At 35.2% G+C, this 14,122-nt stretch overlaps 1 protein-coding gene across 1 annotated transcript in view; it reads right to left on the bottom strand.

Moving 5' to 3' along the window:
* The window catches only part of LOC123678934 (high affinity cGMP-specific 3',5'-cyclic phosphodiesterase 9A), a 146,021-nt gene that overhangs the window by 14,268 nt on the left and 117,631 nt on the right, over positions 1 to 14,122 (bottom strand). The window contains exons 4-5 of the mRNA XM_045616209.1: positions 13,422 to 13,574; positions 229 to 343 (exon numbers count right to left, since the gene is read on the bottom strand). Coding sequence (XP_045472165.1) covers positions 229 to 343; positions 13,422 to 13,574 — 268 coding nt within the window. The remainder of the gene's footprint in view (positions 1 to 228; positions 344 to 13,421; positions 13,575 to 14,122) is intronic.

The following is a 14,122-nucleotide window of genomic DNA, read 5'->3' as shown; positions in this document are numbered from 1 at the left end:
GCTATGTTATTTTCCGGGATAAATCTCCGTGAAAAATTCCCGTGGAAAACAGAATTGTCGCGTATCTTTTACACTTTATCTGCGACAAAAATCCGTCATTCTGAAACCTCAGCTTATAACGCACATTCCCCGCGGGTTTTGGGTCTTAAGCTCGGTTTAATGAAAATTATTAACATTCAGTCAGAATTTTAATTATCGCGCAACATCCTACCCTCTTCATATACTCACCAAATATTCATGAAATTTTGTTTAACTCTCTTCTTTAGGGAGTCGCTCTTGCGACGGTACTGCAGGCGTCTGCATTCTTCTGTCGACAGGGGTTCAGGAAGCTTTTTATAAAAACCTGGAATGAATATCGATCACTTATTTTCAGGAGATTGATTCAATGTTTCTGATTGAAATACTCGATTATAATAGGAAAAATCACATAGTAATAAACAAGTATAGAGGGAAAAACATATTATACTTCACTTTTTCTCAATCGAAAGGAAATATTTGATTTCATCAGAAACTTTTTTATACATGGTGTTTGATAAAGATTCATCAAAAATTCAGAGTTAAAGCTCTACAAAAATGAGTAACTCCGAACAAGAGGCTAATTTAAAAATGTTTTATGGAACTTACTTTAGGCTCATTTAGTCAAGGAATCATCTGCTACACTCTCTGAAATTATACTCTACTTATTATCTAATGTACATCAGCGTTCAACTTTGCTTCCGCTGTTTTTTTTCCGAAATTCGAGGCTTTATTGTAAAAAACTGTTGATACATTTATGATTCAAAGTATTGTCCATCGCTGTTGCGTTTGACAAGAGTCTTGATCAAGTAATGCCTCCAATTCTGCATCTTCGAAAACCTTCTCTCTTCTGTCTTCGACATCAAAATCATCGTTCTTGACGCGTTGAAATCACTCTCGGCACGTTCTTTCACTAATAGGTATTTGAGAGCATTCAATGAGCCTCAACCGCAGATTTATTCAAATCGAAGCAGAAAATTAGAACCTCTCGCTAGTGACGACAATTTGACTTGTAAGCTGACATGTTTATAGATAGTCCAGAATAACTTTATGATGCAGCCATAAATCGACTAATATTTCGAAAGCGTCATTTTACAAATACCTCAGCTTATTGTATGACTCTATGATCTATTTATTTCAACAAACCTCTTACCGCTACAGCTATCTATTGCAAAACCGCGAAAGCAAAGTTGAACACCTGATACTATTTCTATAATATTGAACATTCGACCAAATTTTTTTGTAGACGGAAAGATTTTGTTTCTTGAAACTCTGATGATGATTCAATAAACATTTCCCTTTCAACTCAATACAAAAAAATCGGATACAACATCATAAAATGGCGAAACAGAGAATGTATAATTCCGTGATCATCTGATCAGATATAATCATCAAAAAATATTGAAAAGTAAATATTAGTCAGTACCTTTGAAGAGCTGTATCTGCAACAAAATGTTTTATTGGAACAAAAAACCTCCATATCAAATGAAAAATCACCTCCTGAATTTTTTATATATCTCTACCAAACATCCTGTATAAAAAAGAATGTATGTTCGACCCCCATACATTATGACACTATTCACCCGATCGCCATGAAATTTTGATGAGCTCTTGAGTAGGAAAGTATTTTGATACTTTTAGATATCCTGAATGGCGCGATAGCCATTTTGTTGCACTCGTATAAAAGGAGCTTTTGAGCGCTAATTCATTAATACTCCAATAGCGCCCTTGAAAACTAAGTGTATAAAGGTATATGTGTTCTTCAAGGGTGCAATTGAAGTATTTAATTTGATACAAGACTAAAAATAGGCATTCTACATAGGTATTCATCAAGCCAAGTAGCTTGACATTTCAACCAACTACTTGACTTGAAAATCAAGCTCGTGAAACGCAACTTGATATTACTTGAGCTTGATATGCAAGCGTCGGCGTCGCACGGCATATATTTCTGTAATTTCGTGAGCCCTCAGATTAAATAAGGAGATTCCTCGAGCGCCGAGAGACTGAAGCATTCGCCAGTGTGACTTTATTAGTAGTTTTGACACATTTCTATGAAATCTATTGGTTGATTTTGGTAGTTTTAGAAATATCTTTTCAAACTTGCCCGAAATGGTTAAGAATTTTTTATCAATGCCAGCATCTTCAGCTCCTGTTAAAAGACAATTTTTCAGAGCTGCTCTTACAGTTACAAAAACCCGAAATAGGTTAGGCGACAAATCTATAAAACGCCTTATGTGTCTTAGATCCTGGATGGAAAATTATGAAATCAAACAAAGCCGGAGGTTTCTCAATATTAAGAACCTTATTTTTTATTATTTTCTTATTGTTATGATTTATGGTGATACTATTTATGTTTCTATTTCGCAAAGTTGATATTATCGGTTATTTTATACAATGCGTTCAATAAATAGAATTATTTTTTGCAAGGTTCCTTCTCATTTTATCCTTTTTTCATTGATGTGACAATAAAACTGCCAAAAATCAAGTAGCTTGATATGATTTACTTGATGAATAAATACGTGACTTGACTTGAGATTGAAAAACTACTACTTGACTTGAGCTTAACTCGAAATTGAGTGAAGCTCAAGCCAAGTAGCTTGAAAATCAAGCCATGCCGTGAATTCAAATGCAAAATTTCAGTTAGATAAATAGAATTTGCAGTTCCAAAATTAACAGAAATACCAAAATTTCGAACGATCATGTTCGTAAGCTTGGCTTACATTGAAATAATTAGTATTAGAGTTCAGTGGAAAAGTGCTTATCATTCCCCTACTAGAAAAATGTAAACAGGTCAAAATGGATAGCACTGTGGAATAGCACTCTCGATTATCTCACCCCCACTTCCACAATATTACTCTTCTCACTACTCTACTGGTTTGTTGTTGACTATACCGAGGAGAGTTTGTCTTTCTAGCTGCCTATGAGCTTCGACCATTCGAAAAATCTTTTTAAATTTCTAGCAAACGTGAAAAAAGTTACTCTATCAAAATGAGCATAGTAGAGTATTTGAGAAAACATTCAGCTAGTGAACTCTACTATTAATCATTAAAACTCGTTTAAATGTTATTATTTTATTATGGAATTAAGAATCATCATCCTTTAGTCATGCTAGGATAATAAGTGGTTGGTATTGTAACATTTCGAAGTGAATAAAAAGGACTTTTCTATGAATTTAATTACTCTACAACTCAAATCGACACAATTTGTAGGAGGAAATATGTAGTAGCGTCTGGCTGCCCTAAAATCATGGACTACTCGTATTCTATTCAATTTCTGATTGAAATCTGCCCCACGATAACGAATTGAGAAATGGAAAATGCGCTGGCAGCCAATATCTTTCCACAACCTAATGAAATCCTTTATTCAGTACCGAGGTCCTGAACAGAATTCCCGTCTCATTCTTAATCGATGAGAGATATTTTCGTGGCGAAGAATCTTAAAAGCTTATCAGGTTTCCGAGATTTAAGTAACCCGCTATTCTGCATTAGTAGCACGCTCCCTGATGTAGCATTTACTATGTAATATATTCAGGGAGATTGAAGTGGATGTTGTAAGGATTTGCATTCAAAGCCTTTTCCATGAAAATGTGGAAATCCGAAATCTCATAGCTTCGCAACGTTCGTTATGATGGAAATGCTTAGGATAATCGCTGTATTGAATTATGAAACTAAGAAGAATCACGTGGTCAGAGTACAGTGGTGTTCTAAATCCCTCGAATTGTTTTTGGAGACAATTTTTAATCCGTTTCGTGTATTTTCATTTGATCCTGCTATGATGATGAATGTTCTCTTTTTCTCTGAAACTTTTCAGAAGTTTAGAGTTATAGTATATCCAAAGTCACTTGAACTAGTCTATGAAAACGCTTGGCCAGAGATAATTGCAAAACAATCATAAACCATAGGCGCACACTTTTCAAACCATTGAGTTGAAAATAATATTTTTGCGTATGTATGGGACTCAGATGTCGATTCTTTCAGAAAATTTGTGACGTGAGTAGCTTTTGCTGTTACATCAAAAATGATACTATGTCATTCTACGGTGTTATAATTTGATTATTCTTTATTCTCGACTTGTAATATACTATCAAGGAACGTTATCAACGATGATGAACTGATAGTTGCATAGAATTATAAGAGCACGAAAATGTTTGAGATGAATTCGAAAATGTTCTGTCTGAAGATAGACAAACTAGGGTAGAACAGGTGCATGAACTTAAAATCCTTGAATGACCTCCAATTTACTACGTCAAATTAGCAGCTACGTTGCCGAATTGAATTTTATTTCTTCGTTATATGTAAGGCGAAATTTATGTCCCTCAGTGCAAGCAGAAGGCTAAATGATAACAGGTATGGTACAGGGTGATTCACCGCGATGGCCTATTGTTTATGGAAAACTAATAATAATTTTGTGATGGAAATTTATACAATTTCCTTTTATACCGGAAACAGAGTACTACTTTCTTATTTCAAACGGCACACCCAGTATATTATTGCATTATCAGATAGTTTGGTTGATGATAATTTCAGCAATATACGGCAATACTTGAGTATAAGCTCAACGGTTCATAAGTTAAAGAGATTCCTATCTTATGATAAGTTTTTTGGAAAAAACTTATTTTATATTTTATATTATTTTATATTTTTTAATCATTCAGTCAATTTTACGTAGGTATAAAAAGAGAGGGGTCTCAAGCAAATCCTATACTTAAAGAGTTATCGAGGAAAATCTTGAACTGAGGAAAACTGCAAAAATTCCAAAAGAATTTCTGAAAACATGAACAACCCTTGTATAATTGAAATATTGATATGAAATATCATATCTGCTAGAGCCACCATTATTTTTTTAGTCGGTTTCAGTATAAGAAGACTTTCTCTGGAATTTAAGAACAGCACAGAATTCCATAGATTATCTCTTGCATGTTATTTATCATATAAATTGAAAATTAAGGTCGTCAGAATTGCTCTGCACAAAGCTAGTTTGTGTATGCGCATCAACCCCTTGATATGACATTGTGGGAACAAATTTATGATATGATTCATACTCCTTTTGAATTTTCCTTCGAATTTTCTTTGTGGTGAAGTGGGAAGAACGAAGCAAATTGATTTTGTGTGGAAAGCTGGGTAAACGATGTGCTTTTTTTCTTTGATCTGTATCATATTACTCGGATATTACAGATAACATGTTCATACACTGCAGGAAATTTGGAATGATGCCTAACAAGTTTTTCATTTTTATTTTTAGACACTGGGATTATTGAGCGTTCGTTCTCGTATGCACAAAATACGATATGATATGATATTTCAATATTGAAAATTCAAACTTCTACACTGGCATGTGCCAGAAGATCCTCAGCAACATTTTCTGTTAACGTTGGTGGAGATATCTCAGATATGCAAGTGCTGAGTGAATGGGAGTCATTATAAGGTTGCCATTGTATTTAGGAGAAAATTTGACCAAAAAAATTGCAATTGTGCAGATGATCTAGATTGGAGACTTTTCGTTAAGGAATTTGCCTAATACTAGTGAGTTGAAAATTTTTTGACAGTTCTACCAACCAATCAAATTTTGTCATTTTGTGTCATATGAATTTCACCCAATCATGTCAACATTACACTGATGATTGCAATCAGTGCAATTATCAATCACTGTGACAACACGATTGAGTTTGACAACTTCATTCCAAATAAGTTTCAAAACGTCATGTTTTGTCAAGATGAAGATGTTATCACGAATTGTTGACTGCCTCTATTGAACAAAAAATGAACACAACGTTGTAAAAAGGTTCAAATCAATTGCCTTCAAATCAGATGTTGGCAACTACTTAACGTCTATCAAGTTTGTTTGTAAACAATGATTTCTAACTGTAATTTTCGGGTTACACTTGATGTGTTTGGCCTTAATGAATAATGGGTGATTCAAAAAGACTTCCATCCTTTATAGAAAAATCGGTGCCGGTTATTGGTTAAGTATAAGCATTTTTAGGGTGTGAATTTTTTCCAAAAAAATGTGTTACGTAATGAAATTTGAGTTGTGTGATGAGTATCTTCACGTAGTGCAAATGGACCAAATTCAGTGGGTTCATTCCATGGGATACTCAGTCTAATTCTCGAATATTCTTCAGAGTTCCGTTTATAAAATTCAGTTCTGAAATAACAAAGATTACATCTTTTAGTTCCCTTCTTCTTGAAATAACAGTGACGAATGACGTTTTGACTAGAGCAACACAATAAAACGAAAATGAACAACCTGAGCGCCATAAAAGATGTAGCGCCTTACCTTCCTCACCTATTTCTAGAGGAAATACACTGAATTATGCATTATAATGCTCATTCTTTATGTTGGAAGAAAAAGATTCGGAGATGCGAAAAGCGGAAAACGAGTCATATTATTGATATTAAACCAAGGTTCGTTACCGCATTTCCTTTTCATTTTTCACGAGGAAAAATAGGAATGGGGGTAAACTAGGATAATATTTTCTGCTGGTTTCCGTTGTAAATGTCGGAAATTTCCTACATCACTACAAATTTTCAATTAAGATTTCCCAGCTCATGAAAAAGGTTGGATAACAAATTTGTTTCTAGAGGGATTTGATTGGTACAATTCAATTGTTATTATTTCAATCCTAGTGTGCAAAGTTCGGGGGAGATTTATCTATTTTCGATTAAATTCAAATGTTTCATTGCGACTAAAAGACAAAAGAATCAAAGAAACACTGATGAGAAATATGGAGCTTTAAGTGGCCTCCAGCGTTGCTATAAGCATTTGGATAATCGAGCGTCTAACAGTTCCTGACTTACTATCAATGCCTTTCTCATTTTTTATAATCCTCATTTTTGGGCGCTCAATCATTCATGAGTCAATAATACCTTTGAAGACCATAAAACTGTTCATTAATGTCATAGTGTCAATGTCAATATTAGATAATATTAGGGTATATGTGCCTGAAATGAAGATCTCTAGATCCCTGAGAATTGAGCCCTCTATCCTGCAAACTAAGACACTAGCTGTCTACACTTGAACCCAAGAGTGTCTCAAAGAAATCTCAAAGGAGTTTTTGTGTCTGGAATTGTCAGAATTATCTTGTTTACCAAAATCTCGACATTGTCTATAGACATTTTGACCAAGTCATTCTACTCCGCCAATTCTGATCATTAAAGCAATTTTCATCATCTAAAATTCCACATCTGGGGCTATACGAATAAATTGATTGACATCCAGTTTTATACCGAACATTTTTCATTTTGATAAACATCATATATAATAACTAGTTTTTGTTTATTTGACTACATACCCGATCAACCTTTCTATTTTAAATCATATATGTTGATTTACACTCTTGCTTCTAATTGCAAACAAAGAAACAAGCTCGTAAGATAAAATATTTTGATCATAAATATGAAGGTACTCTTTTAAGATTTCAGCAGAATACGCTAATAAAATAGCTTCTCCAGCACCTTCAATGTATTCCATATTTCTCCAGTCGCAAAACGGTTAGTATTCTTTCTCGAATATATTTTTTGTGGCCTGGCCTTGTCCTGATGAAACACAATTCCTCTCCTGTTGGCCAAATCTGGTCGCTGCTGGATGATTGCTTCCTAATCATCTACCAATCCCTCCAAACATACAGCAAAACCTTTCTGGCCGTCAATCCTAGCTTGGACACCATTACCGCCGGTTCACCGCGTTTCGACCACGACCGTTTTCGCTTGACGTTGTCGTAAGCTATATCTTTTTCTGACACCGGCACCCTTGAAGATGCGTAAAACCATTCCCAGGTCAATATTCGAAAATCACAAATATCGTGATGAAATGAGCGAATCGTTCGGGAAACAAGAACAACCGCTGCAAAATAGGAATCAACAACTCACGCAATTCGCGTAGAGGGATATCCTGATACAGCATCTTCATAATTCTGCGATCTAAGCCGAAATCTATTCGATGTTTCGGTCGAAATTCAGTTTATTCAATTTGGCTTCATATAATTACCGATGCGATTCACCCTCTACCTGGAAATTGATGATGAAAGGAATTTATCGAGGATAAAGCTTCAGCGAATTGAGTTGAGCTGCTTTTGTGCCCAGTTTGAAGCCGATTTATAATACGAGGAAAACTTGGCGTTCGACGACGGAGGTATCTCGGATCCTCCAATTTGTATGAAATTATGGAGAATAGATTGGTAAACGTTAACGTCTAATGCCACCAAATGAATTGTAATTAGCTCTCCCCTACCGGGCTGGTTTGTTGCTTCGGGGAAATCTTAAAGCCTATGGGATCGTTGAGGGAAATATTTGAACGTGGAAATAATGATCTATGTCTGTAAAGTTCGGTTTCAGGAGAAAGTTTCTGATGGTTCGATAATCGATATGAAGAACGATTGAGATGAATATTGGAGGGTAGCTCACATTCATCATTGTTTTTCAGAGAAAACGATATTGAAAAAAAAGGAAATTCAAACTGACATTTTCGCATCATGATTTACCTACTAGATATAAGATATAAGGTATAGTACAAAGAAATCCATTATTCTGGCATGAAAAACAAGGCTTTAATTATCATAGTGAGAATGATCCGATTTAGGTAAAATATGTGTGAATTTGTTCGATAATTTTGTTTACAATATTTTTCAATAACCTTGTTAATAATGTGTTTGTCCACCGCGACTATCTAAACACTCCCCAACACATTGATGCAATTTATATGGTGTATTTTTTCTTGAGGGATATTATCACAAACTACCTGTACTGCATGTCTCAGAGACTCCAAAAACCGTGGGGGCTGAGGTAAACTTCCAAGCCTTCCACCCATGATGTTCCGAACATGCTCTATGGGGTATCTAGGCGGCCATGGTAAAATATTCACATGGGTCGCTTCGAAAAAGTTTAAACTAACAATGGCAACATAAGGTCGGGCATTATCTTGCTGAAATATTGGATTCTCGAGCCGGTTAAAGTAAGGGAAAACATATGGCTCCACTATTTCTTGAAGGTAACGCAGCGCTCTCATGTTACCTCGAATAAAGACTAAAGGTGACCTACTTGCATGTGCAATAGCACCTCAAACCATAACGCCTACTCTTCGATGTACATGATGCTCAAGATCAAACTGAAGTTCACGTCTTTCTCCCCGATGTCGTCTAACCCTTCTTCGACCATCATGTGCACCTAAAGAGAATCGAGATTCATCAGAAAACGACCTGCTGCCATTCCACATTCCAATGTTGATGTTCTCGGCACCACTGTAATCGTTGCCGGCGATGCTCAACCGTCAGAGGTAACACAAAATGGGGTCGATAATGCTGAAGTCCAAAAGACCTTATCCGGCGGTAAACCGTTTGGAAAGTTACAAGATGGCCTTGTTGTCCTAATTACTCATCAGCCAAAGATCGAGTTGTCGCAAATCGGTCTCTAATGGCCATAAGCCTTAAACGTCGATCTCTACTTCATTCTTGTCCCTTCGAAGTCCGGTGCCTACTCTTCTTCGATTTTGGGCATTATCAAACCACGCTTGACAACATCCCATAACAGTATCTGTTCGTACGAATAGCGATTTCTCGAAATGACAACTCCGTTTCCCGTAGACCAACAATTCGACCTCTTTCAAATTCACTTAGCTGGCGATAAATTCCGTGAAAGCATTTTAACAACTAAACATCAACTTTGAATTTCCTCGAACTCGAACAATATTTGAGTAACTAAAATTGTTTACATGAAAAAACAAAAACCAAATGAACATTTCCATTGTCCTCTATGACAGACGACTGTGTTGATCATGTTTTTAGGTTTTTGACCCTTTTTCACATCTTCTCTTCTTCATCGATCTTTGTTGTTTACTGATTACTGTTAAGGGGTTACTTTACAATTGAGCTATTCTGACCTTCCAGTAGCATAACGAGAGATGAAATCCAGCATCTGGGATGGCTCCAATGTGTAACATCATGAACCTTGCAAACTATGTGATCAGGCTGTATAAAATCTAAACTGTCTCATTCCCAGAATAACCTACATTGTTTCTGGACATATCATTCTCAATGATCTTGAATAGAACTATACTTCATTTTCTGTTCGAAACACTTTTAACACAACTTTGAGTGATTCCATAAATTTCGATGTTCAGTGTATTCTTGCAGTTTCACTCAGCAAAGAATGAATCCCCTTTTATTCATTTGTCGAAAATTGAATTCCGCACGGCATTTATCAATGCAAGGCCTATAAATTTATTCATAGATCTCTCCAGAAGCGCGAGTCCGTTAGATTGTAATTGTGCTTTCGATTTCCTTTGTAGTCAAGGTAGTTGTGCGAATGAGAACCGGCGCCAATGAAAATACCCTTAATGGAATATCGGAATGTAAAATGTAGGTATACAATTTTGATTCAACAACTCAAACATAATTACAACTTTCTGAGTAGGTCTTAAAAGAGAGAACTTCCCTTGACGTTTTCTTGTAGGAGCTCGCTTTCAATAGGACACAAAGATTTTCGTGGAATTAATGGAGTGTACCATCCAGGAAACTCCTGATTATAATACGTGTGTTCACAGATCAAAGCGAAACCTTTTGTAATTACTGGAACACTCAAAGCGTCCCATGAGCTGTGTAATCATCAGCGTTTCTCGTCTCTGTTCGAGTATCATCACAAGGGCTGGCAATTGTAATTTTGGTTATTACAAAACAGAAAATTGATTAATCATCCGTTATCGTTATATTATTTATAATTCGCTATCTGGTTTAGGATGCTGTTTCATGTCAGGACATATTTAACTCAGTCTGGGTAATTGATGTGTCGATCAATGTTTTGATGGGATTGAACAGTTTGGGGTGGGAGCTGTTGATTTGGGAGAAATGAAGATAATTAATTTCGATATTGCGTAAAAAAATATCGAAAAAACGATGTTCAGGGCGAATTATGTCAATCATGAAATTGTATTCAGGTGTAGCTTCAACAAAAATGTAACTAAAGGGTGTTTTTTTTTTCGAGGTATATAATTTTAACATTACTGTTCAAGATAACGACCGATTCAACAGCTGTCAAGTGATTTATTCTCAGTTTGGTTTGGCAATTCATCATAAATAGACTCACGCCTGAACAATGCTGGCAAATAGTGCAATTTCATTTCGAAAATAATGGTTCTGTGCGGAATAAATAATATCGCGCACTACGTCCATTTTATTTTGTTTAGCGATGAAGCGCACTTCTGGTTGAATGGCTACGTCAACAAACAAAACTGCCTCATTTGGAGTGAAGCTAATCCTCAAGTGTAAGTCGAAACACCGTTACATCCAGAAAAACTGACTGTTATGTGCGCTTTATGGTCTGGTGGAATCATTGGTCCGTACTTCTTCAAAAAAGATGATGGCCAGAACGTTACAGTCTATGGTGATCGGTATAGAGCCATGATTACTAACTTTTTCATTCCTGAATTGAACAACCATGATGTCCAGGAGCTGTGGTTCCAACAAGGCGGCGCAACATGTCAAACAGCTCGTGCCACAATCGATTTATTGAAAGTCACGTTTAGTGACCGCCTAATTTCACGTTTTGGACCTGTGAATTGGCCTCCAAGATCTTGTGATTTAACACCGCTAGACTACTCTCTGTGGGGCTATGAAAAGTCATTGGTCTATACGGATAAGCCACAAACCCTTGACCATTTGGAAGACAACATTCACCGTGTTATTGCCGATATACGGCCACAAATGTTGAAACAAGTCATCGAAAATTGGACATCCAGATTGGGATACATCCGAACCAGCTGTGGCGGTCATATGCCAGAAATCATATTTGAAATGTAATGCTACAAGATTATCTTGGGGATAAATAAAATTCATCATATAATCCATCGTTGTTTTATTGCAATTTAAAGTTCTATAGCTCTAAAAAAAACACCCTTTATTATTTATAATTCGCTATCTGGTTTAGGATGCTGTTTCATGTCAGGACATATTTAACTTAGTCTGGGTAATTGATGTGTCGATCAATGTTTTGATGGGATTGAACAGTTTGGGGTGAGAGCCGTGGAATATGGGAGAAATGAAGATAATTAATTTCGATGTTGCGTAAAAAAAATATCGAAAAAACGGTGTTCAGTGCGAATTATGTCAATCATGAAATTGTATTCAGGTGTAGCTTCAACAAAAATTTAACTAGAAGTGATATGAATGCGAAGTCCATTGCATTTGACATGAAAATATATAAAAAATGTCAATATTTCCTGAAATGAAATACCTGTAGGAAATCTACGAAATGAATATAAAAAACCTGTGAAATTCTAAATGGGTTTCAACATAACAGAATACTTGTAGTATATTCTAAACCAAGTTGTAGAATGGGATCCTATTCCAACATGAATGCGAAATTCGAAAACGAGCGACGAAGGAGCGAGTCTTCGAACGCATGAGTGTTGGAATTGCCTTCTGCAACGAGTATTAGACGATATTTTCTCTATTTCAGTCAAGTTTTGTGAAATATTGTTGAAATTCAATGAAAAATCCAGATTATACATCCTAGTGACATTTGTATTGTATCTTGGCAGTTGGTGTGACTGTTACGAAAATTGACAGTTTACGGAATTTCAATTTGAATCGTACGTTTCGAATTTTGAAATTATGTATAATTACGCATTGAATTCGTGAATTATGTCTGACAAAATCGATTTAACACCACCAGAATCAAGAGAAACTTTGAATAAAGTTGTAAATCATTTCACTGTATCCAAATTATATTATATTGACAATTTAACGTGTGTTGAATTTTGATGGGATTGGAAGTCTGTGTAGACAACCACAGAACGAAAAATATTACTGAAAACATACTGTAATGAGTTCATAACAGCACTGTTTTTAGAACTGTAATGAACTCATTACGATACTGAAATAGAGAATAGTAATTTACGTAACAAGTCCGGAAAATAGGGTTTTTTTTAACGAATAGACAAAATTCCTGGACGGTTGCCGAAAAACAATTTTTCATTGAATTTTTTCATTTTGATATAAAAAAACGGGTAAATTGTTGGTACTCTCGCGCAATTATCTTAATCAATTTCTTGAATCGATTGTGGAATATTTAACATAGACCTCATATTTCAAGTGGTCCCAAAAAAAGTCTTAAGGTGTTTAACCACAAGATCTTTGTAGCCAATAGTGATCACTTCTTCGAGAAATATTATGGCTACAAAACTTTCTTACAATATTGTGATTGTTTCTTCATTTGTGTGTTCATATGTAAAGTTTATAGTTATTGATTGTTTCTATAGCAAAAACCTTGAGAGTAAATAGGTTAAATTTCTAACTAACTGATAACAATATAGCTCACAGATCCATACAGTTCATACATCTACAGATCTCGTAGATTGATAAAACTAATATATCCATTGAGCTGAAAAGTAGATGATAGCTTCATTATGGAACTCACCCAGCCAGCTCAAGTTTTCCGAGGTTTCTAGTTTTTCTCTAAAAGCATCGACTTGGCGTTTGAGATCTTCTACAGCTGGAGGCAGAGGAAAGTCAGATTTTAGCTGACGTTCTATTGCTGAAATTCTTGCTTCCAAGGATTTGAATGTGGACCCTGAAAAGTTAACAATACAATAGTGTAATAATCTATTGATTTAATTATTTACCCTGTTCACTTTTTATTGTAAGGTGAAATTTGATTTCACTTTGTTATTTAGTATGTTTTTTATATATTTTACAGGCTTGAAGAAGAGCACTGCCCGAAACGTTGCCTATCAAATGATAGTTCATATCGTAAACAATAAATATACTCAGTAACAACCCTGAAATCAAATTTCACCTTACAATAATGTAATAATCAGTGGTAGAATGAGATATTAATAAGTTATCTTTCAGTCAAACTGGAAGATAACGATTTGAATTTTTTATTATAGGTTTTCTAATAGGAAAAAAGGGTGTTTTTTCAGCTGTTTGAAAATTTTCGATGGTTGTTGTCTATGTTTGACAGTTGAGAATATCAAACTGTGGTTACATTTCGGTTCAGAGTAAGGTTTGGCAATTCATCATGAATTGTTTAACATCAGAACAACGCTTCTATATGATGAAAATCATATTCAAATAATTATTTACCAGATTATAATAATGAAAAATTCATTTCAACAA

The sequence above is a fragment of the Harmonia axyridis genome, chromosome 4 (assembly GCF_914767665.1).
Source record: "Harmonia axyridis chromosome 4, icHarAxyr1.1, whole genome shotgun sequence".
Taxonomy (NCBI): domain Eukaryota; kingdom Metazoa; phylum Arthropoda; class Insecta; order Coleoptera; family Coccinellidae; genus Harmonia; species Harmonia axyridis.
The sequence above is the reverse complement of the archived record's forward strand: the minus strand, read 5'-3'. Positions and strand labels throughout refer to the sequence as shown.